The 27,932-nt window shown below is 41.6% G+C and overlaps 1 protein-coding gene across 2 annotated transcripts in view; it reads left to right on the top strand.

Annotated features, from left to right (window-relative positions):
* Nucleotides 1-27,932, top strand: part of Sntb1 (syntrophin beta 1) — a 259,214-nt gene that overhangs the window by 206,315 nt on the left and 24,967 nt on the right. For both annotated transcript variants that reach the window (XM_048457141.3, XM_048457140.3), the window contains one exon: nt 16,045-16,184. In XM_048457141.3, the coding sequence (XP_048313098.3) occupies nt 16,045-16,184 (140 nt within the window). The remainder of the gene's footprint in view (nt 1-16,044; nt 16,185-27,932) is intronic.

Raw genomic sequence — 27,932 nt, 5'->3', positions numbered from 1 at the left:
TTAAGATATGTAGTTAGTTATCTATAACAATCAAAGTTATAATCATATTAGGTATTTTTCAAAGTCAAACAGGGATATGTTTTAAATAGATAGATGGTTTTCAAATACTTCAAAGACCTATGAATATGTCATTTAAAATGTTTTAATAACCTAAGGCTTTTCATGACAGTGAGACACAGCTGCTAGTGATATCACAAATTTACTTCAAAAAAAGATGATGGGCATTGAAGAACTTCTATATGAAGTTTGCTTCTATTGTGGCAAAGTTAGACACTGGGCGAGCAACTGCCCTTGCCTCAACTGCTGACAATATGATGTCCAAACTGGATAAACAGGATACAGAAGAAGGCAACTGCCAAACTTTGCCAAAACAAGATAGGCTTTCAAAATTCTTGCTTCACAGAAAAGTTTGTCAGATATTCTAGGCCCGTAGGTCAAATATGGATGCCTTCATGTTACAAAGGAACCTTGAGTGACTGTCTAGGCAGACAAATGTCTGTCATTTTTATAGTTTCAAAAATTGGTTGCTCTGCATTTCTTGTTTACTCACGTAATATATCCTCTTCTGGTCTCTGTTGAGACTGAAGACTAGATAGTTATAGTTACAGTTTTCCCTGTTACAAATTCAGAAAAGAAACTCACAAAAGAGGAGTTAAATATACATGGTTGAGAGACATGAAAACTTAGCTTGTTTATCTAGGAGAATGCTTTGAAGTCTAAAAGAAATTGTTTTGGCTTGGTAATACATGTTAGGATAAAAAGTAATTAGGTGCAAAATGTTGGACTCACTAAGATAGGAAAGATAATGTAATATTTTCTTTAAATTTGTCGAAGAGAGACTAGACATTGTGAATGTATTTCTTGCTTGGTTATTGTCCTTGTTGTATATAACTTTGCTGTGTTAGAGTTGAAACTTTTCCTTTTTATTTAGACAAAAGGGGAGAAATGTGGGATACTTGTGCACTGTGTGAAGATATATTACTGTGGTTGGTTTTATAAAGAGCTAAATGGCCAATAGTTAGGCATGATGTATAGGCAGGACTTTCAGGTAGAGAAAAAAGGAGGAAGCATCTAAGCATGCATCACACACCAAAAAGATATGGAGGGAGTCAGATATACAGAATGAAAGGAAGGTAGAGAGCCATGTGACAACATGTAAATTAACATAAGTGAGTTAATTTAAGTTATAAGATCTAGTGGGATAAGACTAAACTATAGGTCAAGCTTCCATAATTAATACACCTGCATGTCATTATTTTGGAGCTGGCTAGTGAGACAGAAAGAGACTCATTACGGACCACAGACAAGGGCTACAGGTCAGTGTAACTATGCCTGTTGCTAAAGCAGATTTGAATATAATTCCTAGATTGGAATAATCAGATTACTGCTGCCTCTGTACTTGAGGGGAAGTTAATCAGACTAAGGTAGACTAATGTGCAGAAAGAAGGGGGATATCCTTTCTCCCTGTATATAATAAGTGCTCAGTAAGGCTGTCATTCTGTTTTTAAGCGGCAGGAAAAGGCAGCTAGTGGACAACCCTCAGTCTCAGGCAAACTTACAACAAACCAGTCTCAGGCAAACAGGTCTGGGGTATTGTTCTATTTCACTGTTGATCCGGAACTCACAGGTAGATATGGAATAAGACAAATAGGATTTTTTTTCTTTTTTGCATGAGAGGACAAATTGAAATCCAATGGGATGTGCTGTGTCATTAGTGGCACACAGATGACAGGAGCTGTGGAGAGCCCAAGTTGTCTGGTTGACAAGGCCCTGTGGAGCAATTCCGCTGAGCTTCCCACCTCATCTTCTTGTAATGCCTTTCAATGAGAGGAGATTTGAAACCAAGTTACACGTCTCTCTCAATGGGCTATGTGTTCTGCCCTGAGGTTGGCTTCAGTATGAAATCCCACAAGACACAACATTACTTTTAATAGAGCCACCAAAGGTCTCTGTTAGAGTACATTAGTGTCTAACCTTCCCACACTCGGTCAATAAGATGGTTCTTAAGAAATAAACTCTTTGCAGGCATGCAGAGGGAAGAATGATCGCTGAAAATGCAGTGGGTTCCAGTCCCTTTCTTATGATGGATTTCCTGTCTCTGCTCTTCCCTAGGCAGTCTGGGAACAGGTTGCCGTGGGTCCCAGAGATGATCTTATGACCTTGTTTAAATGGGAAAATCTGTGTCTTTGATCACTACCCTCCTCTCAGCAATCTTGGGAGCGGCTGTGTTTCTTTAAAATGTTTGATTATAATATTTAATAAATTAAATTAGCAAGGCTTCTTCATGGTTTATTATAAACTAATGAAACAAAACTACTTCAAATTCCATTCTTGATGGATAATTCTTCTGTGTGTATGTCTTATGAAAATAAAAAGTTTATTATAATGTATTACCCTTTTCAAGGCTGCTTTTGCCAAACAACAGTACCTAATTCTTTTCCTCCCTCAAGAAATGACTGTACTATGGATTACTTTACATTTTCTAGATCTTACGTAAATTGAATTATGCACCATATATAGTTTAGATATGGCTTATTTTACTCTGCAAAATTATTTGAATTCATCTATGTTATGATGTACATGAATAGTTCATTCTTTTGTTTTTGTTTTACCTCTTTTCCCATTATATAGCTGTATAGCATTTGATTATATATTCACCTACTGACAGACATTTGGTTCTGGGGAATATAGATATTTAAAACAAGATTGTGAAGAATGTCTATGTGTTTGTGTGGTATGTTAGTGACTTTTCTCACTGTTGGATCAAAAGAGCCAAAAAAAAAAAAAAAGCAACCGAAGGATTGGTTGTATGTTGGCTCACAATCCCTTGTGTTGGAGAAGGCACGGCAACTGGAGCTTAGAGCAGCTGGTCACAGTGTGCCCACAGGCAGGAAGGAGAGAGAGATGAATACTGATGGGTAATACACTTCATATGTCTTTTTTTTATTCCATCTTGAACCACAGCCCACAGAATGGTGTTGTCTCCATTCCAACTGGGTCTTCCTTCCTCAGTTAAACTTCCCTGGAAATGCTATGATAGACATGCTCAGAGGTATACCTTCTAGATGATTCCAAATCTGTCACCAAGTTCCAGTGAAAATTAACCATCACATATGGTGAATTAAAAGATATGGCAATATTTTAAGTTCTCTTGACTTAAGGCAAATGTAAGTAGCTGAATCAAATGATACGTGTATGTCAAACTTTCAAAGAAATATCTAAGCTATTTTCCAAAGGGTTTTTACCACTATGCATTCCAACCAAGTCTATGAGAATTTCAATTGCTTCACACCCTCACCAATACTTGGTTTGGACAAGACTTTCCTATGGCTTCTTTTTCTAGTTGCTTTCTAGTCTTTTTCCTGTCTTCTGTGGCTAGTTTGCTCTGTGTGTGTGTGTGTGTGTGTGTGTGTGTGTGTATGTGTGTGTGTGTGTGTGTGTGTACATGTGGAGGCCATAGGTCAACATTTTAGCATTCTCAGCCTTAATTTTTTTTTTAGACAACATCTTTCACTGACTCTGGAGTTCATTGATCGTCTAGACTAGTTGTTCAGTAAGGCACAAGAATCTTTTTTTTCAAATTTATTTATTTATTTGTTTATAAAAATTTCCACTTCCTCCCCTCCTCCCCATACCCTCCCATTCCCCCCACTCCCTCTCCTCCCCCCCCCCACTCCCTCTCCTCCTCCCTCTCCAGTCCTAAGAGCAGTCAGGGTTTCCGTCCTGTGGGAAGTTCGTTCCTCCCCTCTCCCTCCAGGTCTAGGAAGGTGAGCATCCAAACAGACTAGGATCCCAAAAAGCCAGTACATGCAGACAAAACAAGACCCAGTGCCATTGTCAATGGCTTCTCAGTCAGCCCCCATGTCAGCCACATTCAGAGACTCCGGTTTGATCACATGCTCATTCAGTTCCAGTCCAGCTGGCCTTGGTGAGCTCTCATTCGATCAGTCCCCTTGTATCAGACGGTGAACGCACCCCTCGCAGTCCTGATTTCCTTTTTCATGGTCTCCCTCCTTCTGCTCCTCATTTGGACCTTGGGAGCTCAGTCCAGTGCTCCAATGTGGGTCTCCGTCTCTATCTCCATCTATCGTCAGATGAAGGTTCCCTTTGGTCCTGCATTTCTTGCTCACGTTCTCCCTCCTTCTGCTTCTCATTTGGACCAAGGGAGTTAAGTCCAGTGTTCCAATATGTGTCTCTGTCTCTATCTCCTTCCATCGCCAGGTAAAGGTTCTATGGTGATATGCAAAATATTCATCAGTATGGTTATGGGCCAAGGCCAGTTCAGGCACCCTCTTCTCTGCTGCCCAGGGAACAATCTGGGGACCTCTCCTTGGGCCTGGGAACTCCTCTAGAATCAAGTCTCTTGCAAACCCTAAAATGGCTCCCTTAGTTGAGATATATACTTCACTGCTCCCATATCCATTCTTCCTCCCTCCCCCATCCCATTCCCCCAAGCCATCCCCAATCCTCCCCCTCTCCCTTCTCTCTAGCCATCTCCCCTTACTTCCACCCTCCACTCCCCACCCCCCATACATCCAAGTATGCATGGCAATCTTGTCTACTTCCAACATCCAGGAGGATAACCATATGATTTTCTTCAGGTTCACTTTCTTATTTAGCTTTTCTAGGATCACGAATTATAGGCTCAAAGACCTTTAACTATGGCTAGAATCCACTTATGAGTGAGTACATACTATATTCCTCTTTTTGGGTCTGGGTTACCTCACTCAGTAAAGCATTTTCTATTTCCATCCATTTGCATGCAAAATTCAAGATGTCATTGTTTTTTACCTCTGAGTAAAACTCTAATGTGTATATGTTCCCCACCTTTTTTAACCATTCTTCTATTGAGGGGCACCTAGGTTGTTTCCATGTTCTGGCTATTACAAATAGCGCTGCTATGAACATAGTTGAACAAATACTTTTGTAGTATGATAGGGCATCTCTTGGGTATATTCCCAAGAGTGGAATTGCTGGGTCCTGAGGGAGGTTGACTCCCAGTTTCCTGAGAAACCGCCACACTGATTTCCGCAGTGGCTGCACAAGTTTGCATTCCCACCAACAATGGATGAGAGTTCCCCTCACTCCACATCCTCTCCAGCATAGGTTATCATTGGTGTTTTTGAGTTTGGCTATTCTGACAGGTGTAAGATGGTATCTCAAAGATGTTTTGATTTGAATTTCCCTGATCGCTAAGGAGGTAGAGCATGACCTTAAGTGCCTTTTGGCCATTCGAAGTTCATCTTTTGTGAATTCTCTGTTCAGTTCAGTACCCCATTTTTTAATTAGGTTAATTAGAGCTTCAGTGTCTAGTTTCTTGAGTTCTTTGTATATTTTGGAAATCAGACCTTTGTCTGATGAGGGGTTGGTGAAGATCTTCTCCCAGTCAGAAGGTAGCCTTTTTGTCTTACTGACAGTGTCCTTTGCTTTACAGAAGCTTCTCAGTTTCAGGAGGTCCCATTTATTCATTGATTCTCTTATTGTCTGTGCTACTGGGGTTCTGCTTAGGAAGTGGTCTCCTGTGCCTGTATCTTGTAGACTACTTCCCACTTTCTCTTCTATCAGGTTCAAAGTGGACAGATTAATGTTGATGTCTTTAGTCCATTTGGACTTGAGTTTTGTGCATGGTGATAGATATGGATCTATTTTCATTCTTCTACAGGTTGACATCCAGTTATGCCAGCACCATTTGTTAAAGATGCTATCCTTCTTCCATTGTATACCTTTAGCTCCCTTGTCGAAAATCAGGTGTTCATAGGTTTGTGGGTTAATATCCGGGTCTTCTATTCGATTCCATAGGTTGACTTCTCTGTTCTTATGCCAATACCAAGCTGTTTTCAATACGGTAACTCTGTAATAGAGTTTGAAGTCAGGGAAGGTTATACCTCCAGAAGTTCCTTTATTGTATAAGATTGTTTTGGCTATCCTGGGTTTTTTGTTTTGCCATATAAACTTGATTATTGTTCTCTCAAGGTCTGTGAAGAAGTTTGATGGGATTTTGATGGGGATTGCATTGAATCCATAGATTGCTTTTGGTAGAATTACCATTTTTACTATGTTGATTCTCCCAATCCAAGAGCAGGGGAGGTCTTTCCATTTTCTGGTATCCTCCTCAATTTCTTTCTTCAAGGACTTAAAGTTCTTGTCAAATAGGTCTTTCACTTCCTTGGTTAGAGTTACCCCAAGATATTTTATGCTATTTGTGGCTATCCTGAAAGGTGATGTTTCTCTGATTTCCCTCTCTGCTTCTTTATCCTTTGTGTATAGGAAGGCAACCAATTTTTTGGAGTTGATCTTGTATCCTGCCACATTACTAAAGGTGTTTATCAGCTGTAGGAGTTCTTTGGTAGAGTTTTTGGGGTTGCTTATGTACACTATCATAGCGTCTGCAAATAACGAATGTTTAACTTCATCCTTTCCAAATCAAATCCCCATGATCCCCTTATGTTGTCTTATTGCTGTTGCTAGAACTTCAAGTACTATATTGAAGAGGTATGGAGAGAGTGGACAGCCTTGTCGTGTTCCTGATTTTAGTGGAATGGCTTTGAGTTTCTCTCCATTCAATTTGATGTTAGCTGTCGGCTTGCTATATATTGCTTTTATTATATTTAGGTATGATCCTCGTATACCCAATCTCTCCAACACCTTTATCATAAAGGGGTGTTGAATTTTGTCAAATGCTCTTTCAACATCCAATGAAATTATCATATGTTTTTTTCTTTCAGTTTATTTATATGATAGATTACATTGATAGATTTGCATATGTTGAACCAGCCCTGCACCTCTGGGATGAAGCCCACTTGATCATAATGGATAATTTTTCTAATGTGTTCTTTGATTCGGTTTGTAAGTATTTTATTGAGAATTTTTGCGTCAATGTTCATGAGTGAGATTGGCCTGTAATTCTCTTTCTTGGTTGTGTCTTTGTGTGGTTTTGGTATCAGGTAACTGTAGCTTCATAAAATGAGTTTGGCAATGACTCTTCTGTTTCTATATTGTGAAATACATTAAGGAGTGTAGGTATTAGCTCTTCCTGGAAGTTCTGGTAGAATTCTGCATTGAAACCATCTGGTCCTGGGCATTTTTTGGTAGGGAGATTTTTGATAACAGCTTCTAATTCTTCACGACTGACAGGTCTGTTTAGATTGTTCACCTGGTCTTGGTTCAATTTTGGTATATGGTACTTATCTAAAAAAATGTCCATTTCTTTTACATTTTCCAATTTTGTGGCATACAGGCTTTTGTAGTAAGATCTAATGATTCTATGAATTTCCTCTGTGTCTGTGGTTATGTCCCCCTTTTCATTTCTGATCTTATTAATTTGCATGTTCTCTCTCTGCCATTTGATTAGTTTGGAGAGGGGTTTGTCAATCTTGTTGATTTTCTCCAAGAACCAGCTTTTTGCTTCATTGATTCTTTGGATTGTTTTCTGTGTTTCTATTTTGTTGATTTCAGCCCTCAGTTTGATTATTTCCAGTCTTCTACTCCTCCTGGGTGAATCAGCTTCTTTTTTTTCTAGAGCTTTCAAGTGTGCTGTTAAGTCTCCAATGTGTGCTTTCTCTGTTTTCTTTAATTGGGCACTTAGTGCTATGAACTTTCCTCTTAGCACTGCTTTCATAGTGTCCCATAGGTTTGAGTATGTTGTGTCTTTATTTTCATTAAATTCATGGAAGACTTTAATTTCTTTCTTTATTTCTTCTTTGACCCAGGGGTGATTTAGTAGTTGCCTGTTCAACTTCCATGAGTTTGTTGGCTTCCTGGAGGTAGCATTGTTGTTGAATTCTAACTTTAATCCATGGTGGTCTGACAAGACACGGGTGGTTACTAATATTTTTTTGTATCTGTGGAAGTTTGCTTTGTTACCGAGTATGTGGTCAATTTTCAAGAAGGTTCCATGAGCTGCAGAGAAGAAGGTATATTCTTTCCTATTTGGGTGGAATGTTCTATAGATGTCTGTTAAGTCCATTTGATTCAATACCTCCAATAATTCTCTTATTTCTCTGTTAGGTTTCTGTCTGATTGACCTGTCCATTGGTGAGAAAGGTGTATTGAAGTCTCCTACTATTAGTGTGTGTGGTTTGATGACTGCCTTGAGTTCTAGAAGTGTTTCTTTTACATAAGTGGGTGCCTTTATATTAGGGGCATAGGTATTCAGGATTGAGACTTCTTCCTGATGGATTGTTCCTGTTATGAGTATGAAATGTTCATCTTCGTCTCTTCTGATTGATTTTAGTTTGAAGTCAATTTTGTTAGATATTAGAATGGCCACACCCGCTTGTTTCTTAGGTCCATTTGCTTGGAAAACCTTTTCCCAACCCTTTACCCTGAGTAGGTGTCTGTCTTTGTGGTTGAGGTGTGTTTCTTGTAAACAGCAGAATGTTGGATCCTGTTTTTGTATCCAATCTCTAAGTCTGTGCCTTTTTATAGGTGAATTGAGTCCATTGATATTAAGTGATATTAATGACCAGTGGTTGTTGACTCCAGTCATTTTTGGGGGGGGGGTAGTAGAGTGTATGTGTTCTCCTTCTTTGAGTTGTGCTTGTGAAGGGTCACTCGATGTCTGAGTTATTGTAGGCAGTGTTGGGAATGTTGGATTCCTTGGGTTGTGATTTTCCTTCTAATATTCTCTGTAAGGCTGGATTTGTAGCTACGTATTGTTTAAATTTGTTTTTATCCTGGAATATTTTGTTTTCTCCGTTGATAGTGAACGATAACTTGGCTAGGTATAGTAGTCTGGGCTTGCATCCATGGTCTCTTAGTTTCTGCAGTACCTCTATCCAGGACCTTCTGGCTTTCATGGTTTCCACAGAGAAGTCTGGTGTAGGTCTGATAGGTTTACCTTTATAAGTTACTTGACCTTTTTCCTTTGCAGCTCTTAATATCCTTTCTTTAATCTGAATGCTTTGTGTTTTGGTTATTATATGGCGAGGGGATGTTTTTTGTTTCTTTTTGATCCAGTCTATTCAGTGTTCTGTATGCTTCTTGACCCTTCATAGGAATATCGTTCTTTAGGTTGGGAAAGTTTTCTTCTATAATTTTGTTGAATATACTTTCTGGACCTTTGATCTGCAATTCTTCTCCTTCTTCTACCCCTATTATTCTTCGATTTTGTTTTTTTTTTTTTTATTATGTCCCAGATTTCCTGAATGTTTTGTGATGAGAATTTGTTGGATTTGCTGTTTTCTCTGGTCAGAGCGTTTATTTTCTCTATGGTGTCTTCATAATCTGAGATTCGTTCTTCTATCTCTTGTATTCTATTGGTTATGCTTGCTTCTGAAGTCTCTGTTTGTTTACCTCGATTATTCATATCTAGCTGACCCTCAGTTTGTGTTTTCTTCTTTGCCTCCATTTCAGCTTTCAATTCTTGAACTGTTTCCACTACCTGTTTGATTGTTTTTTCTTGGTTTCCCAGGGTGTCGTTTACAGACTTACTCATTTCTTCAAACCTTTTGTTATATTTCTCTTCCATTTCTTTACTCATTTCTTCAATCTTTTTGTTATACTTCTCTTCCAGTTCCTTAAGTGAGTTATTCATACCCTGTTTAAGGGACTCTATTGCTTTCATAATGACACTGTTTTCCACTTCTTCCGGAACAGGGTGTTCAAGTCCTTCTGTAGTAAGATCGCTGGGATCTGGTGTTTTCATGTTGTTTTTCAGATTGTTGGAGGAATTCTTGCCTTGGTGTCTGCCCATCTCTTCCATCAACTGTTCTCTAGTGGATCTTCTGGTACTGGGTCAGGTTCACCCCTCTGATGAATCTTCTGCTAGAGGATCAGCGCCCCTTGCTGGCCAGGATTCTTGCTGAGCTGATATAGGGCCTACCTTTCTACCACTGGCAGGCAGGCTGTTGAAACACAGCCACTCCCTCCTGCTGGGTTATACTTCCAGCCCAGTCCCAGCCTCAGGCACAAGAATCTTGTCTCTGCCACCTTTGTCCTAGAATTATAGGACAAAACATCACATCTGGTTTTCTCCCTGGGGTGTGGGGAATCTGAACTCAGGCCCCCTGTTTGTAGAGTAAGTGTTTTATCAACTAAGTTGTCTTCCCAGGTCCCTTTTTCCTTTCAACTTTAAATTGTCCTTTCTGGTTTCTCATCTTCCTTTGCGTTCAACCATCCATGTCTCTGGCTCCTTATTGTTGGGTCCTATGGATTTTTTTAGCCTAGAAGACTTTGGAGATGTGCCTGGCCTTGCTGAGCACTTTGCCTGTGCTCCATCCTTAACAACCTCGCTGAGAGTTGGTGCAGGGGTTAATTACCTGGAGTCTGTGGAGCATTTTGCAGTTGATAAATGCTGATTTTTATTACACGGGTATCTTTTCCTTTGTTCCAAACAAACAGCGGGCAATTTGAGGTGAAGCAGACAAATTGAAAAAATAGCCAAGATAACTGGCATCTCCAATTCAAAACTGTCAACCACTTTTCCAGAACTTTCCCCCTTGCTAATGGTCACTGTCCCGACATGTGAACCTTCCTTTATGAGCTGCCTAAGTGGGGAGAGAGAACCTCAAGGGGAGACGTGAGGTGTAGGAAGCAAGTGAAGCTCTCAGTGAGTGTATATAGTTTGACCTCAGCGTGGCCGAGTGAAGGATCGCACACCCGTAGTAGTGAAAAACCTTCCCCAGATGAGGCTCGGAGGGGTAGCAAAGCCTTCTCTGCATCCGACTGTGATTGTTGACAGTGTGTATAGAAAATAGCCTCCATAGTTTTCCTCCCTCAGATGTTTAAAGTCTGAAGACTGCTCCCCTATAGAGACTGTGCCTACCGAGATAAGCTGAACCGGCTTCTTTCTTCATCTGTGTATAATAACCCCACGCCTTGTTTATCTGCACATAATAACCATGCCTCCCTGTTCAAATGTATATAAGAAACACACCGAGTTTCCCGGGTGCTGCAACTCCTCCAACAGAGAGCCCAGTTCACTGATCTCAACTTTCTGTATGCCCATGTGTCTGTCCTTTCTTCATTCCCTCGCCACCCCAGACAGGTCAATCCCTGAAACCATGCAGAGGGTGGCGCAGGGGCAGCTGAATATTCTCAGCCCTTGCTGTACTTCTCTTGCTCCCTCTTCACTGCGTGCAGGATGGCCATTTTCAGCACATGATACATCTGAGGACAAGTGGACCTGGGGCTTCAGGACTCTGTTCCCATCCCTCAGAGTCGTAGGAAGTGGCAGAGCCAGATTTTGAAGCTAGTTTCATTGGACTCCAAATGTCATGAGCTTGGACCACAACCTCTGTTCGAGTAGAAAGTGTAAAAGGAGTATTGGGAAGACTGAAACAAATGAGGGAGAAAAACAGACCTAAAGCAAAGTTATAAAGCAAGAGTCTTTATGGCTGATGCAGAGACTTTTAAATAAAAAGAAAAATTAAGTTTTGGGTTGGTGAAATGACTCATTGGGTAAAGGTGCTTGCTGCCAAATCTAAAGATCTGAGTTCAATCCTCGCATCTTATATTGTGGCAGGAGAGAAACAAATACTTGGAGTTATCCTTTGACCTCCATGGGTGTGCCTCAATACACAGAAAGGAAGAAAGGGAGGAAGGGAGGAAGGGAGGAAAGAAGGAAGGTAGTTAGTTTCCAAAATAATTGAGCAGTTCTGAACTGAACAGAGAATTCTCAATAGAAGAAATTCAAATGGCCAAAAGTAACCACCTTTTTAAAGGAAATAACAAATATTTTTGGTAAAAGTGCCATTTTGAAAGCAATAATTTGTGTGCATATTCCGTGTGTTTCATAGGTGACAAAGTCAGTGTTTTCTATTCCAGGATTGATAGGAATCATACTCAGGGGTGTGGGATAAAGACTTAAGGTCAATGAGGCAGCACCCCATCAGCATACATGCAACCCCACACCAGTGGCCTGTGCTTTTCCACAAGGTTCCATGACTTACAAATAAACCAAAACTGAGGACCCAAGTTTACAAAATTGGTAATCCCTGAGCTAGACTTTTGGGACCCACTTGGACTGGGACCCCAAGACCTTCACTCACACAATGCTTTCCAGTCACCTCTCCTCACCCCTCACGTCATTTGTTGGCAAACCTGTCCTCTGACACGCCGCAGAAGTGAAAAGGATTCAGCCCCCGGCACACTTCCGAATTACTGCAGAAGGGAATGTCTTCTCACCTCCGTTCCTTCTCCTTCTTTATTAGAAATGCAACAAGTGCTTTGGGAACTGACAATGACAGCATCCAAAGCAGAATGTGGGGTGGGGGGGGGGACATTGTTACTTCTACTTCATACATGTGACATCGTGTTTTAATAAAACGTAGACACACACACCCCCATCCCCAGAACTGTTGCATTGACATTGGGCTGTGTTTGGGTGCCAGAAAGACTAGATTTCTAGTAGAGGCTGTCATCAGAACAGCAGCACAAATACTTGAGCCCAACAACAACAACAATAACAACCAGTGTGTTTGTTACCAGGGTTTCAGGCTGGGGCTCGTGTGCAATGTGTTATATTTTTCAAAATCCTGTTCATACCTAGAAGGGGGCATATGCATGGGCGTGCACACACGTGATCCCCAAAACACTGGGTGTCTTCTTCAATTGCTCTCTGCTCTATTTCCTGAGGCAGAATGCCTTGCTGAACCTGGAGCCTGCCTGGCTCGTTCGACTAGCCATCTTATCCCTGAGACTCCTTGGCCCGGCCCTCTGAATGCTGGGATTGCAGGTGGCTTCCATGCCCACCCTACTTCTGTGTAGCCCTAGGGATTAGAACTCAACTCCTCACACTTGCACAGCAAATGCCTTATCCACTCTACCCACCATGCCATCTCTCTGGCACGCACAATCTTGTTTTTTACTATGGCTTTTTTTTTTCTCCCCTTGCAAAGTCAGTTGTTGCCAGAGGCATCCTGCTGCTCTCAAGAATTTGCCCAGCATGAAAACAACAGATCTGCACACAAGGATGGTGGGACACAGCCCTTCAGAGTTTCCTCACAGCATGTTTTAAGAGATCCACAAAGGTAGCTTGAATAAACCAAAAAAAAAAAAAAAAAATGTGTAGCGCTCCGGAATGATTGAAACCTACACACATCACTGGACACATTGCTGCGTCACTGACCCCATGGGTGCAGAGGTTGGCAGGCCACCACTGATGTCGACTACCAAGGTTCATTCTGCAAGCTTCAGGTTGTCTCTGAAGAATCGTGACTTTTCATGTTCACATTTAAATGGCTGATTGCAGTCAGCGCTGATGGATCAGGTCTGACTAGATAAGTAAGATAATCAAACAGGGAGGATCATTTTGTAGATTCTCCAGTCCTATTTAATGATCTAGAGAGGTAATCTACTAAGTTTCATGTAGAAGCTGGGAGAATTTATTTCAGTCCCTCCTTCCCTCCCCAAACCACAACTTATTGCCTCCAGATATATAGTTTATTCACCATGTAAAGACTTCTCCTTATCAATCTGTTTTGATCTTTTGTGGATGTTCTTGCTCTGCTATAGCAAAGTCTTAGAAAATCAATAAGCTAAAGGCTGATATATTTAGTATGCATAAGATAGACACAGGGAGGGGAGAAAAGTCAGCGTCATTTATTCAAGTAGAAATAGCTTTACAGACGTTGAGATGCGGATGTTCCTTAGTAAGCGAGGTTTTGTTTGGAATTGCTGGAAGGCAGTGTAGTAAAAACTAAAGACATGTTCTTCCTGTGGAGGGGGTCTTTGGAAAAGAAGAGAGATGATATTTAAATTACTGGTATAAAAAGGTATTGTTGATTTAGCTTATAATTTTCCCCAAAGAAAGACATTGTCTTCACTATTATTGTCATTCCATTTCTAAAAAACAGCTTTCAACATTATTTTTCCTTTTTTAAAAAATTCTCATTAAACATTTAAAATTTATTTTGCACACCCACCACAGTTTTCTCTCCCTCCTCTCATCCCATTTCCTCCCCCCACCTCTTGCCTACCCCTCCCCCAACCACTCCTCAGAAAGGGTAAGGCCTCCCATGGGTGGTCAACAAAACATGCACATCAAGTTGAGGCAGGACCCAGGTCCTTCCCCCTGCATCAAGGCTGAGCATGGCATCCCTCCATAGAGAATGGGCTCCAAAAATCCAGCACATGCACCAGGGCATTATCTTTTTAAGATATGGTGGGCCCACCATGATACGTCTATTTCCCATCTCCCAGCTGCTAAGCACACCACACTCACTGTCCTGTTTACTCACCGGAGTAGCATCAGGAGTCAGCTACTGAAAAGATGCCTCCCTGGTGCTTGCTCTGCACCAGATTAAGTCTTCTGCAGATTTTAACTCATCTGTCTTCACACCATCCTCTGCAATGGATGCTGATAGCTGCCGTCTTACAGACGCGGAAGCTAAAATACAAAGACTTTGGGTGACTGTCGGCTAGCAAACCCTGAAGCAGGACTTGTGCTCCAGCTCCTGGCTGCAGAGTCAACACTGCTTGCCTCTAGTGTGTGCCAGCAAGGACCCAGGAGTAGCAAGGGTAGGAATGTCCAAAGACACATGACTCAGGGACACCAGAGCTGTACTCAGGTCACACCGAGAGCTTAGAAATGTCAGCCCCAGCCCCTACTTGTACATTTTCTCTACTTCGGTCATGCATGACTAATGTACTGGTCATGGTCTGGTGTGAAAAGCAGCCACATGTATGTGCCTCCCACACTGTGCAGATTTCAGCTCTGGCACTTAATATGATAATGAAGCCAGGCATGGTAATGTAAGACTATCGTCTCAGCTCTTAAGACGCTGGGGCAGGAGGACCCAGCCGAGGTGGGAAGCTGTCTTAAGAAAAAAAGAATATATAGCAAATTATATAATATGAGATACACACGCACACGCACACGCACACACACACACACACATGATTAGAATGAAAGGAACAGAGAAACAAGGTGGTTGAGCAGGTGAAGATGCTCTCTTCTAAGCTCAACAATCTAAATTTGCTCCCCACAACCAACATGGCAGGGGAGAACTAAGTCCGGCACACTGTCCTCTAACCTCTACAAGCTTGCTAAATAGCACACGGGGATAATAAATAAATACTTTAAAAGAACACAAGGGTAAATGAGCTGTAATATGAATTTAGCTCGTGCAAAGGTTTTTGTGTTCTTAGTAGACCTTGATTACTGGTTTCCACGATGACTGTCTGCACTGAGAAGCTTACTGCTATCAAAGACAATCTTTGAGGGGGAAAAAAAAAAGACAATCTTTGACCTATGCTGGGGTAGTGCTTCTATAACTTAAGGAGCATAAACATCGTCTGGGCATCCCAATAAATACCCATCTGGTGGGTGGGGCGCTGGGATTCTACATTCGCCACAAGCTAAATCCGGGTCCTCAAATTCAACCTTGACAGAGAGCACTTTCGTGGACAGAAGAGCATTTAGGGAGTTCAGGGGAATCAACTGGGCCAAAAGGAATGGTGATCTCATCAGGTCTCAGCAAAGGAAGGGATGCAAAAATGTATCTCGTCCAATGCTTTCAGTTCTGTTCCTGGTCGGTCATACTGGCCCTTGAGTTAAGTAAGTATTCTTCATTGAAGGTCACTAATAGTCAATGGGAGAAGAGAAATTTGGAAGTGATGCCTAAACCAGAAGAGCAATTCAAGAGCAAGACTTAAGAGACTGCGGGTCTCACACCCAAATGAGCAATACATGTGCAGGTTCTTTTTCAGTGCCTTTGGATGTTTATTCAAAAGCTTTCATAATCAATGTGCTGGACCAGAGCATAAGATGAGCATGCGGATCCCCCCCCCAAGCCTTTTCTTCCCGCTGTGACATAAAGATTCAGCCCTGATTGACAGGTGAGACCCGATGGCAGCTGTGCAGCAGCTGTGCGCCTCCTTGGCTGCACAGATAGCACATGCCAGGGCCCTGGGACCAGATATTTTCAGTGAACAGGAATTGCTAGGATCGTGCCATAGTTATTTCCTCCCATCTCAACTGTTGAAGACTGAGCCAAAAGACACACGTTTTGCTCGGTTCTCTGATTGAAGGGCGGCTGACGTCTCTTCTCCCACTCATCCTCATCCTCCAGCTGCTGCACAGTTCTCTGCTTTCTATTTCAGGTGCCAGGAGAGAGCGAGAAGCAGTGGAAACCGGCCCTCGTTGTTCTGACTGAGAAAGATCTTTTAATCTACGACAGCATGCCGCGAAGGAAGGAAGCCTGGTTCAACCCGGTGCATTCATATCCACTTCTTGCTACCAGGTAGCCTTGACCGTGGGTTTGGGTGATGTGTTGCAAGTTTGATAGTGTCTTAATCAATTAGAATCATTTCAACACATTCTAGTGTTGCCTAATGGTATGGCCAGGGCTGAGAGTGCCTTAGGAATATTGGTACATATTTAGCCAGATAAGTTACTGTTATTAACCAAAGCAGCATGGAGACAGTAGACTACCGTCTGTCCTTAAGGCACCAAATTATTTGTGTGATGTCCCAGACTGAAATTTTTCCTGGATACCCATCCTATCCCCTAGGAAATAAACTAGATGTATATGTTTCCAGTCCTGGGGCCCAAATGCACTCATCAAGCAAGGGTCTTTACTTGACAACACAGCAAAGAGCCCATGCCAATGCCCATTATATTTGTGAGAGTTCCCCTCAGGTAAGTTCCTCCTGCTGTGTGTGATGTTGCCGTGGAAGTAGCACCAGCTCATTCTGTTTCTTGGCATCTTTGCTGTACCCTAGTTACCCACATGCTTTGCAGCTTTCCTTAGACTGACTTACCGGACTGTGATTGACACACAAAAAGCTGTATATGTAAGGTATGCAACTGGGTGAATGCAGAGGGTTGCTCACATTCTTAAAACCATCATCGCAATCAGTACCATAGTGCACATTTACCACCTTGAAAGAACCCCTTACCCTCTTTATTTTGCATCAGGGAAACCATGTGTCCATTGACCAACAACTACCAGTTTCTTCCTCTCCTTAGTTCCTGGTAATAATCATGAAACTCTATGAATTTGACATTTTAGAGTCTCCACGTAAGTTGAATCATAGAGTATCTGTCCCTATTCTCATTTATTCTACTTAGCTGAATTTTCTTTTTTTAAAGATGAATAACATTCAGTTATGTGTATACACACACGCACGCACTCACATGCACGCGCACACACACTCACACACACACCCCATATCACATCACATCACTGTAGCATGAATAATAAAAACCCAGAGACAGACATTGGGGTTCAACCTGAAAATCAGAAAAGCAAAAGCAGCCAATTCGGCTACTAGAGAGCTCTTACCTTTTTGAAATCTTCAGACTGAAAGGGTACAAATTCCTGTCTCATCCCACCTTATCTTTCTCTCTAGTGCTGGATTAGAGGCATGCACCAACATCACCTGGCCTCTGTGGCTAACTAGTGTGACTGCTGAAATTTAAAGTGTGTGCCAAAACTGCCTGACCTATATGACTGACGAGGGTGACTGCTTTGCACTGACCTTCAGGCAAGCTTTATTTATTAAAATACAAATGAAATATCACTTTAAATCACATTACATTCTCCTTATAGAGGAGCATTTGGAGACCTTATATTTGCTGAATTCAAGTACTTAAATAAGCTAGTGGTACCCGAAAGCAAATGATACTAACCCAATAGTATGCATGCTTATGGAAGACAATGGAGAAATAGATCCACCCATTTGATCTTTGGCAAGGATACCAATAATAGAAGACATATGGGGGAAGAAAGATCACTTTAATAAATGTTTCTGGGAAAAAATGGATATCCATATGCAAAAGATTGAAATTGGTCCCTTATCTCAAACCACATAGAAAAATCAACTCAAAATAGATTAGGAGCATATTTAAAAGTAAAATCTAAAATCAAGAAAGCCCTAGAAGAAAACCTTCTTGACATGGACTTAGCTATATTTTTTGGGTATGACACAAAAGGCACAAACAAAAAAAGCAAAAATAGATAAACAGGATTATAATAAACCAAGGAGCTTCCTAATGGCAAAGGAAATGACAAAATAAAAAGGCAGCCTACAGGATGTGGGGAAAGATTTGAAAACTACATATCTGACAAAAGGGTGATAGTCAGAATTCAGAACATAAAAGGAGGTCCTACATCTCAACAACGTCACACACACACACACACACACACACACACACACACACACACACCCCTTGTTTAGAAAATGGGTTATAGACCCAAAGAGACATTTCTCAGAAGATACACAAATAAACAACATGTTTGTATAAAAACAGCTCAACATCACTAATCCTTGGAGAAATGCAAATCACAGATACGCATTCCCTCATGTCTTTTAGATGGCTATTATTAAAAAGTATGAAAATTTAAAATGTTATTTTTAATGTGGGGCATAAGGAGCCTTTGCTTACTATTTCTGGGCTTGCAAAGTGAGGCAGTCACTGTGAAAAAGTGTGGAGAATTCTCTAGAAGTTAAGTTAAAGCTGCCTAGCAATCTCACTTCTGGAGATGGATTTAAAAGAATTAGCTCTAGTATCTCAAAGAGATCGCCTCACTCCATATTCATTGCAGCATCATTGCTAGGAGCCATGTCATGAAAGGGGGTCAGAGGGCATCACAGTTGCAGCCTCCTCCTTAAAGACCTGTGGCCTTAGAAAACTGTGACTAAAACTTGAGTGCCACCTTGAAGTCACTGAAAACTTCTTGGCCTGGTTTCTGCTGCCAGCTCCCTCTCTGTGTGGTTTATGACAGTGATCTGGTTTATTTCCTTGGGCATTGTGATTTTTTTTAGAAGTTGGATGTGTGAACATAATTGTCACCTTCCTGACTTAGTGCCTGCCAATACCCAATGGCCTCTTTGGTTATCTGTTGGGTGAACAATCAGACAATGTGAGAAGGCTCCTTTTGAACTTTGGTCCAGCAGACTCATCAGAGTGCACCTGAGCTTCGAGCATCTGTCTTGATATAGAAACGTGACAGGTCCCCAATCCTAACAACAATCATAGTTTAGGTACACGAAAGAGAACCAGAAGCAGCAGAATAGGCGGTAACACTAGATCACAATGGTAATACTCACAGAGTAGAAATTCTATTTCCAGTCATGGTTGATAGTGGGTACCATTAAAGTTGACCCGAAGATAGAAATTTTGGACCCCTCTCCTGTGAATTTCAGTGAGATTTTTGAGGATTAGGAGCCATCTCTATATTAGTACAAAAACAAAAATTAAAAAAGATCAAATGTTCCATGCTTTAAAATCTGTGGCACAATGATCCTTACGGCAAAGTACATGTTGTGATAAGCCTGCAGCGATCATCTTAACGTGTTTACACAGAGGTGGGGATTTGCCACGCTCACCCAGGCCTATCACCTTCACTATGTAATCTGCATCCATAGCACTCATCTCATCCCAAGAAATGCCTGCAGCTGAAACCAGAGAAAGCTTAGCGCATAGATACCATTCCCGTTACCCAGAAGGGAGACGGAACGGGCACCTCCCATAGCGGTTGTCAGGAACAACGGTGGTGAGAAAGTAGTTTCTAGATGAACTCTCGGAAAACAAAACTAGCCCCAGCTCATTTTCAGATTCCTCCTCACAGCTTCTGGGCATGTAAACCAGGGGCGGCTGCCGTTTCATTCATTCATTCTTCAACATTCATAATTCATGTGCTATGTGCCAGAAGTTGTAATTAAGGCGAAGGCCAAGGATGTGAAATAAAGTACAAACTCCAAGAATAGATATATTTATGGGCAGCTTTAGACCCTTTAGACCAAACACAACAACGAAAAGCTGACCACCATGTCCGGGGAGGTACTGAGGAATAATGTTTGCATTGGAGCCTGAGTTCCGGGAAGTCTGCAGAAAGTGATGGCAAGAGCTGGAGTCAGGGGCAAGGCTTTCCAGAGAGTAGAGAGATTCAATCCCAGAGTCCCTGCTTCCTGTGTAGTGCAGTGTGGTGGGCTCAGAGCACCAGACATGACCTTGCAGATCACGGAGATGAGAACCAGTATTTGACCCAGGCGAGTGCCAGCACTTGACTTAAGTCTTTCCTGGAGCTCTTACACCCATTTCACAAGCCTCCTCCAGATTCAGGCCTGCAGGCTCAGAAGGGTTCAGACACTGGCTGAAGGTCAGAAGGGTACCCTACCCGGGAGTCACAGGAGGTTCACTCGGGTGGTGGAATGCAGAGTTAGCCTTCTCATGCGCTCTTATCAGTCTGAGCCCTGGGGAGCATCTCTTGGTAGCAGTCACAGGTACGATCAGGCTAGGTATTCTTACCTTTGGCATACAAAACAGAAAGGCCAAGGGGTGACTGCTGAATTCAAACCGTGGTTCCAATTCCACTGCGAGGAAGAGGGAAGTAAATAGGTAAAAATGAAACCACCTTTCTGTGAAGGCACAAAGTCTTAAGCTGCTGGGAGACACAGCTGTTTCTCAGTGGTCACGTTCAACTCTTCCATAGTAAGACCAATCACAGCAACATAGTGGCTTGGTGAATTTGAAAGACCTACAGAGGCTTCACATAGGCCCGTCTTCCTAGAGGTGGGAGAGAGGACACCTGAGGTGAAAGGAAGTATTCAATAGGTGCTCCTAAGGAGGACCAGGAAGCAGGGATGAGATGGGCCAGGAGCCACCAAGAGGGATTGGAGATGGTTCCTAAGCCTTCGCCTGACCCCACAGAGAACTCTAAGGTTTCACTCTCCAGCATGCCACCCACTAGCCATTGATGCCTACTTTAGGGAATTCAATGTAAATAAGCTAAGAGCTTTCTTTCTGTCTTACTGAATCCATTCAAGCACTCAATAGCCCTATGTGGCTAGTGGCTACCACGATAGATAACACATGGCCAAGATGTTCCCCAGACATGTGAAAGCTCTCCGGCCAGTACTTCCTAGATCATATGCACTGTTAAACACACTATACCTGACTTCTGGTGGCTCAGCCTTGACTTTTTGACATCATGAAAATGTCAAAACATTATACCTTAGTAGAAACGACAGTGTCCTATATTGCTAAGTTATGAAAACTTGATATTTTCAGTGTATGGTAGGCTTATCAATCTTCAGTCCCACTGTTAAGTTGAGGAGAACTGGTCCATATCTCCTTTAGACTCTGTCCCAACTCAGCTCAGTCAGCCGGCCTGCCCCTCCTCCAAGGAGTCCTTCATCAACTAAGGATGCTGGACAGCTATCATCTTTGGGGTGAGGGTCTCAATGCTGGCTGCATAAGCAGGCACAGCAGCTCCAAGGTCAGGGCCATTGCCAAAGCAACAGATAGATTATAGATGCTGCTTAAAGTCAACATCTCAGAGAGAGAGGTGGAGGCTCCGAAACTGAGTGTGGCGTATGAGAAGCTTCCCGGGCAGGGAGGCCGAAAAGATGTGATGCAGGTTCACGGGTGACACGGATGCCAGGCCTGGATTGTGAGCAGACCACACAAAGAAATCTAAAGCCATAAATTTTTATCTGGTGTGAGAATGGAAATAGAAAAATCCTTCCCGCATATAAATGTAATTGGTTAGAATAGAACACATTATCAAAATATTGGCATCTATCACCAACCTTAAAGAAGAGCCAGTGGCAGGACATGCTTCCTCAGCTCACCGACATCCTCCCAGCTAACACAGGCTAACCACTGAGGTGCAAAATGGAATTCATTCTATATGTATACAAGGCCCACCCACATGCAGGGATAAAGTCAGGGCCATGGGTATCACTCTGAACTCCATCTGGCAGTTGGGAAGTTCAGAATGCTAAGGTGGTTCGGCTGCTCATTCTTACTTCATTCCCTCCAGCTAGTAGGCAGCTCACTCTGTGCTCCTGAGTGGTGGTCTGGAAATGTAAGAGCCGAGAATTTCCATCTTAGCCTCTCTCCTTCCAGAACAGTGCCTTTCTCCAGGCTAACCAACCCTCCTGTCTCTCAGAGCCCTCATTTGGTAAATGCACTCGGTGGGTTATCTTTTCTCTAAAGCCCATGGGGCGATGTGCTTTGGAGAAATCGGTTTTTAATAGACTTTCGCCTTGGCTACCAGCCTCTGTAGGTCATTTACCCCGTTCAGCTTCTCTCTGGAAACTCCATGTGAAGACTTTCATAAACCAGACAATGAAAACAAAGGCCATTCCCCTCCTGGTTGATTCAGGAGATGGTGCCTCTATGCAAATCCATGCAGTGCTTCCAAATGAGCCATGGGAGGCAGAGTTCTCTCCAGCTGTGACTGGAGCCATTCTCTGATTGCACACAAAACAGACTCTTAGAGGTGAAGGGGGACTCGGAGGTGCGGGGGAGCTGGGCTGAGGCTTTCAGGTTCTGAGTAGAATCATTTCTGGAAGTGGTGGGGAAACAGGGTTCTTCCTTGTAGACACTATCCCGGCTTGGAAATGCAGACTGCTTCGCTAACTTCTTATCCATCAAGTAGATCTTCGGTTACCTCCTGCATCAGATGCTTCTTTCTTCTTGTGGCCAAATATCAGATAAGAATGGTTTATTCTGGCTTACAGTTTGAGATCATACAGTCTTTCCTGTGGTTAGGCATGATGGCAGGAGAATGTGACAACTGGTCATGATGCATCCTTAATTAGGAGCTGTCGTGACAACTTAATCCTGCACTTCCTGTCACTCAATCTCATTTCCTAACCATTCTCGAAGTTTGCAACCTGGCTTCAATGCCAGCTTCGTCATTCTAGGCAAATGCCTTCTCTTTTTGCCTTACATCATTTGTCTGTAACATGAGAGGCACTGTCTACACCCACCTGATTGGCTGCAGTGATTATCACAGCCATGCGAATTTCTTAGAGTAGGATTGGTGCTTAAGAAGTGCTCAAACACTATTCTTCACCCTCTCTTTACTTGGTGCCCACAAGTATATTGCTACCTTTCAAAAGCACTGCAAACTTGTGGCCAATGGAACTTTGCAGGTGGTCGGTCACCATAGCACTCCCAAGACATCTTCTAAAAGCTAATTATCAAAGGGGTAAAAAATAAGCAAACACAAAGTAAATATATATATATATATATATTCTTTTTCTTCTCATATGCAGAGTTTCGATTTTATCATTTGGGAAGAAAACAGGAGCATTCAGGACAGGGAGAGACTGGGGTAGAGGAGCAGCGTGGCTGACTATGAGCAGTTCTGGAGGATACACAGAAAAGGGCTAGCTGAAAATAAGTAAATGAAGAAAATGAAAAGTGTCTTTCAATCTTTCATGAACCAGTTATATTTGCTGGCAGAGCATGTAAGTGGTTTGACAGACCTGGGCTTAGACTCAGGGTGTCATAGTCAAGCCCTGTTTTAAAGTCTGTGTGATTATGAGCTGGTTACTTCTCTCTGATCTCACTTCCTTGTCTGAAAAAAAAAAAGAAAGGTGGTTATTAATGTCTACCACAGTAGGAAAGTTGCAATATAGTTAATGTAGTAGTCAGTCAAAACAACACACAAGTTGAGGGTTTGTTATGGGAAATATATTTTGGGTTTTTGTGACATTTGTGTATTGATAATGTGATATTTAGGGGAGGTGGCCCTAACACAGACAGGACATGCATTTATGTTACATGTACATCTCACCCACTAAGCCTCAATGGAAATTTACTTATGTTATCCACATAGCCTCAATGCAGCTCTGCTGTGGGACAGTGGTCTTGTACCCTGTAAAGATTTGTCAGTTGTATTGCTTTAATAAATCGCTGATTGACCAGTAGCCAGGCAGGAAGTATAGGTGGGGCAACCAGAACAAGAGAATTCTGAGAAGAGGAAAGGCTGAGTCTGCAGTCATCACCCAGACACAGAGGAAGCAAGATGAGAATGCCTTGCTGATAAAAGGTATCAAGCCACGAGGCTGACACAGACAAGAATTATGGGTTAATGTAGGATGTAAGAGTTAAAAAGAAGCCTGAGCTAATAGGCCAACCAGTTTATGATGAATGTAGACCTCTGTATGTTTCTTTGAGACTGAACAACTGTGGGACCGAGTGGGACAGAAACCTCAGGCAGTAGAGCGCCACACAATAGTTTTGTGCATGACACTGTCTCATGATCACAATGTGGAATTTTCTATTTGTGACATCATGTTGGTGCTCACAAAGCTGAGTCTTGAGTTTTGAATAAGGAGTCTTCAACCTGCAGTTAAACTGGAGAAGTAAACAATAGGAACTCATTCTCCGAAAATCCCAGAGGCTGGAAGTCTGAGAGGGAGGTGGGGTAGGGGGAGGGGGTGTCAAGGTAGTCATTTCTGGTGACCGTTCTCTTCCTGGGTTAGGACAGCTGTCTTTTTTCAGTGTCCTCACTCAGCCTCCTTCTTGGTACACATCTGAGGATAGTGCCAGTTCCTCAGTGTCTCTCCATAGGAGGATTGGGACCCCATTCTTTATGACCATATTTACCTGAGGTAGTTCCTCAGAAATCCTAATCCAAAATGTAGTGGATCTATTAACGAATCAATCCCACACCAGTTATGTTTTAAGGGGTTATTTATTTGGGGGGGGGGTAAAACTTACATACACCATAAACCGTCAGGAAGGGAGCCTAGTCGCTGGAGCAGGAGCCGGGAGCAGCAGCTGAGACCGAGCACCGGAACCAAGAGCCGGAACCAAGAGGGCCTTATCCGGAACTGCTTCTCTTTTTAAGAGAGAAATATACCACGCCCCAGTGGGCTGGTATTTCAGCAGCTATTGGCTGACGGAGCGGAAGTCGCTCCCCACTGCACTGTGGGCTCCTGCTTCAGTGATTATTGGTTGAGGCAGCGGAAGTTACTCCCACAACACCTCCCCCTTTTGTTTAAGTAAGAGAGTTCTAAGCCTACTACGAAATTATATACAGTAAGTACAAACCTACACAATTATATACAATAAATACAAATATCCTATTCTAACTAGCTTAAGTCTTGTATAAGAAATAACTTGGCCACGTCATAAAAGGAAAGTAACTACGTTTATATAATCTTCAATCCCATCAAAGATCTGAGAAGGGAAATAATGTTACCTAAGTAATTAGGAAGTGCAATCAAACTTCCAGAACATGTAACAAATCACAGAGACAACTGGCTACCTGGGCAATCACCCAAAATCACGTTTGCAGCGTTGAAGCAACCAACTTTGGCTAAGGCCTAACGTAACTGACATACCATTTTCAAAGGCAAGGAACTTTTCAAAACTATCTTATCCTGTCTTGGCAGGATATGACAGTCCTGTTTTATCCATTTACGGATACTCTGCAACTCTGTCAGTAGTTGAGGTATGGGCATTTCTTTACCCAAAGGCCAGTTCTACCAAGAAGAAAGGCTCCAGGTGGAGTGTCTTTGGTGCTCAACATTCTCTCGGGAATAGATCAGTGTTGCCAGGAGCGATTGTGTCTCCCTACCACAGAACTCTGAGTTAGATTAAAGGCCATTTTCTACAGCTCTTTGAAGAGGTTGAAGATTATCTATCTATACTGAATATAATGTCTATGTATCTAAAGAACCTGATTAGTCTAATTATAAATGACAAACTTAGATGACTATTGATCTATATTATTCTCAATATCTATCTAACTTAAAGACTGAAATAGTAAACAACTGTGCAATAAATGGGGACAATATAACCTCCAAGTATAAACAATGTGCAAGTATACATTGCAATATGGTAAATATATATATCAATACATAAACAATATATAAGTATCTTAATCAGAGGTAGAAGTGTACAATGCAATATGGTAAAATATACATATATCAATACAATATATATATGTCAATACATAAAAATGTTTTAAACGGAGGTAGAAGCATGCATGCCTAAAATAGTCAACATAATTTAAGTTTGTATCAATATATAAGAATCAATACCAATATATTTGTCTAAAAACAATAACTCACAAGTACAAAGCTATTATCCCATAATCCAATTATCCCTCTTTTTTTTTTTTTGATTCCTGCGCTTATAAAATTCCTCCCCCAACCCTCAACCCTATACTAATTATAACCAACCCCTAAATGATGTCCCTAAACCCAAGGACAAACTTTACTGGGAGAGGGGACGTCGTTCTCTAGAATTACTTCCAGCTGTCATGGGGGCGACGTTCTTTCTGGGGGATCCTGTGAAAGTAAAATGATGGTTAAATTTCAAGATCAATGTCTTTTAAAATTGCAAATAGTCTCTGAGTATTTTGTGGAAGTCTGGCCAGAATGTTGTACAAGATGTGCATCATTTCAGCTAACCACGTTGGCATCGTCTTGTGCAGCTGGTACTCAAAACAGGTCTTGTAGTAGCGCTATCAGTATCATGATGTCATATCAACCAGGTGGAGTTGTTGTTATGGGGCCCCATCTTCTTCCTGGAAACTTCAAATGTCACTGCAGGAAAAACTTATTGTTCATTGTGGAAAAATTAAACATTAATCATATATATTAATCATATATTAATATCATATATTATATGATTATAATAATATATAATCGTATATTAATCATATAGACATATACAGACATACATATATTCAATGAAAGACATGATAGATATATTCACTGAAAGATATGATAGATATGAAGAAAAGTAAAAATGTTTTCTAAACTCATATTTCTTTCTGTCCCATATCATGGCTCTTGACATGAGACAGAAACTCCTGAAATTCTGGGTTTTTCTTTTAACAACAGGCTTGGAATTAGAGAGGGACTGAGCCAGAGTCCAACTCTAAAACCAGCTCTATAAATTTAGAAATATGATTTAGTATATTTTACTTACAGAACCTATTCAGTCTTCTTGATAGTCCTTATTGTGCCATTATTTTCCATCTGTCAGTATTCAGATATCCAGGGTCCCTTGAACTTTTCAAAAATCAGTGTTTTCCTGTGGCGATAAGAACAGAACCCTGCCCCCATTCTATATGTTTTTCTTACCAACTGTATGAATATCATCATTGTGGATGAGCTGTCATTTCTCCTTTCCAAGAGGTTTCTCCTCTTCAAATCGAACCTTTATTAATTTTGATGGTATCCACAATTTTTCTTCTCCTGTGGAAACAAGAGCAAAACCCCTTCCCCAACGTAGCACATCTCCTGGCCTCCATTGAGAGGTCAGCACGTCTTTGAAATAAACAGGTTGGTTTAGTTCAGAAGTTTTTTCCATTATCCAATGCCTCTCTGCTGCTGTTGTTCCTTTCTCATTAGCATTAAGAAAATTCAAGGTTAATAAAGCATTATGCAATCTATTTCTGGGGGTATCTTTCGTCCCTTTCTGTTTGTTTAGCATATCCTTTATAGTACGATTTGATCTTTCTATAACGGCTTGACCTGTAGGATTGTATGGTATACCTGTAACATGCTTAATATTATAATAAGCAAAAAATCGTTTCATTTTCCTAGATACATAAGCTGGACCATTATCTGTTTTTATTTGTGCAGGTATACCCATAATGGCCATAACTTCTAATAAATGTGTGATTACTGAGTCAGCTTTTTCTGAGCTTAAAGCGGTTGCCCACTGAAAGCCTGAATAAGTGTCAATGGTGTGATGTACATATTTTAACTTGCCAAATTCTGGAAAGTGAAACACATCCATCTGCCAAATTTCATTCCTTTTAATACCCTTTGGATTAGTCCCTGCAGGCAATGGTGTTTGGTTATAAAAAGAGCAAGTAGGGCATTTCTTTACAATCTCCTTAGCTTGTTGCCATGTAATAGAAAACTCTTTTTTCAAGCCTTTGCTATTGACATGATGTTTTTTATGAAATTCAGATGCCTCCAGCACACTACCAATCAATAATTGATCAATATCTGCATTACCTTGTGCTAGAGGACGTGGCAGACCTGTATGGGATCGGATATGCGTTATATACATAGGGCAGAGCCTGTTTCTGATCATGTCTTGTACCTGGATAAACAATGAGGTCAGTTCTGTATCATCAGGTATAAATTCAGCAGTTTCAATATGCAAAATAACTCTTTCTGCATATTGTGAGTCAGTAATTATATTAAGAGGTTCTTTAAAATCCCTAAGCATCATAAGGATGGCATATAATTCTGCTTTCTGGACAGAATCATAA

Source organism: Myodes glareolus, chromosome 19 (genome assembly GCF_982192425.1).
Source record: "Myodes glareolus chromosome 19, mMyoGla1.1, whole genome shotgun sequence".
NCBI lineage: Eukaryota > Metazoa > Chordata > Mammalia > Rodentia > Cricetidae > Myodes > Myodes glareolus.
This window is presented reverse-complemented; position numbering and strand designations above follow the sequence as displayed.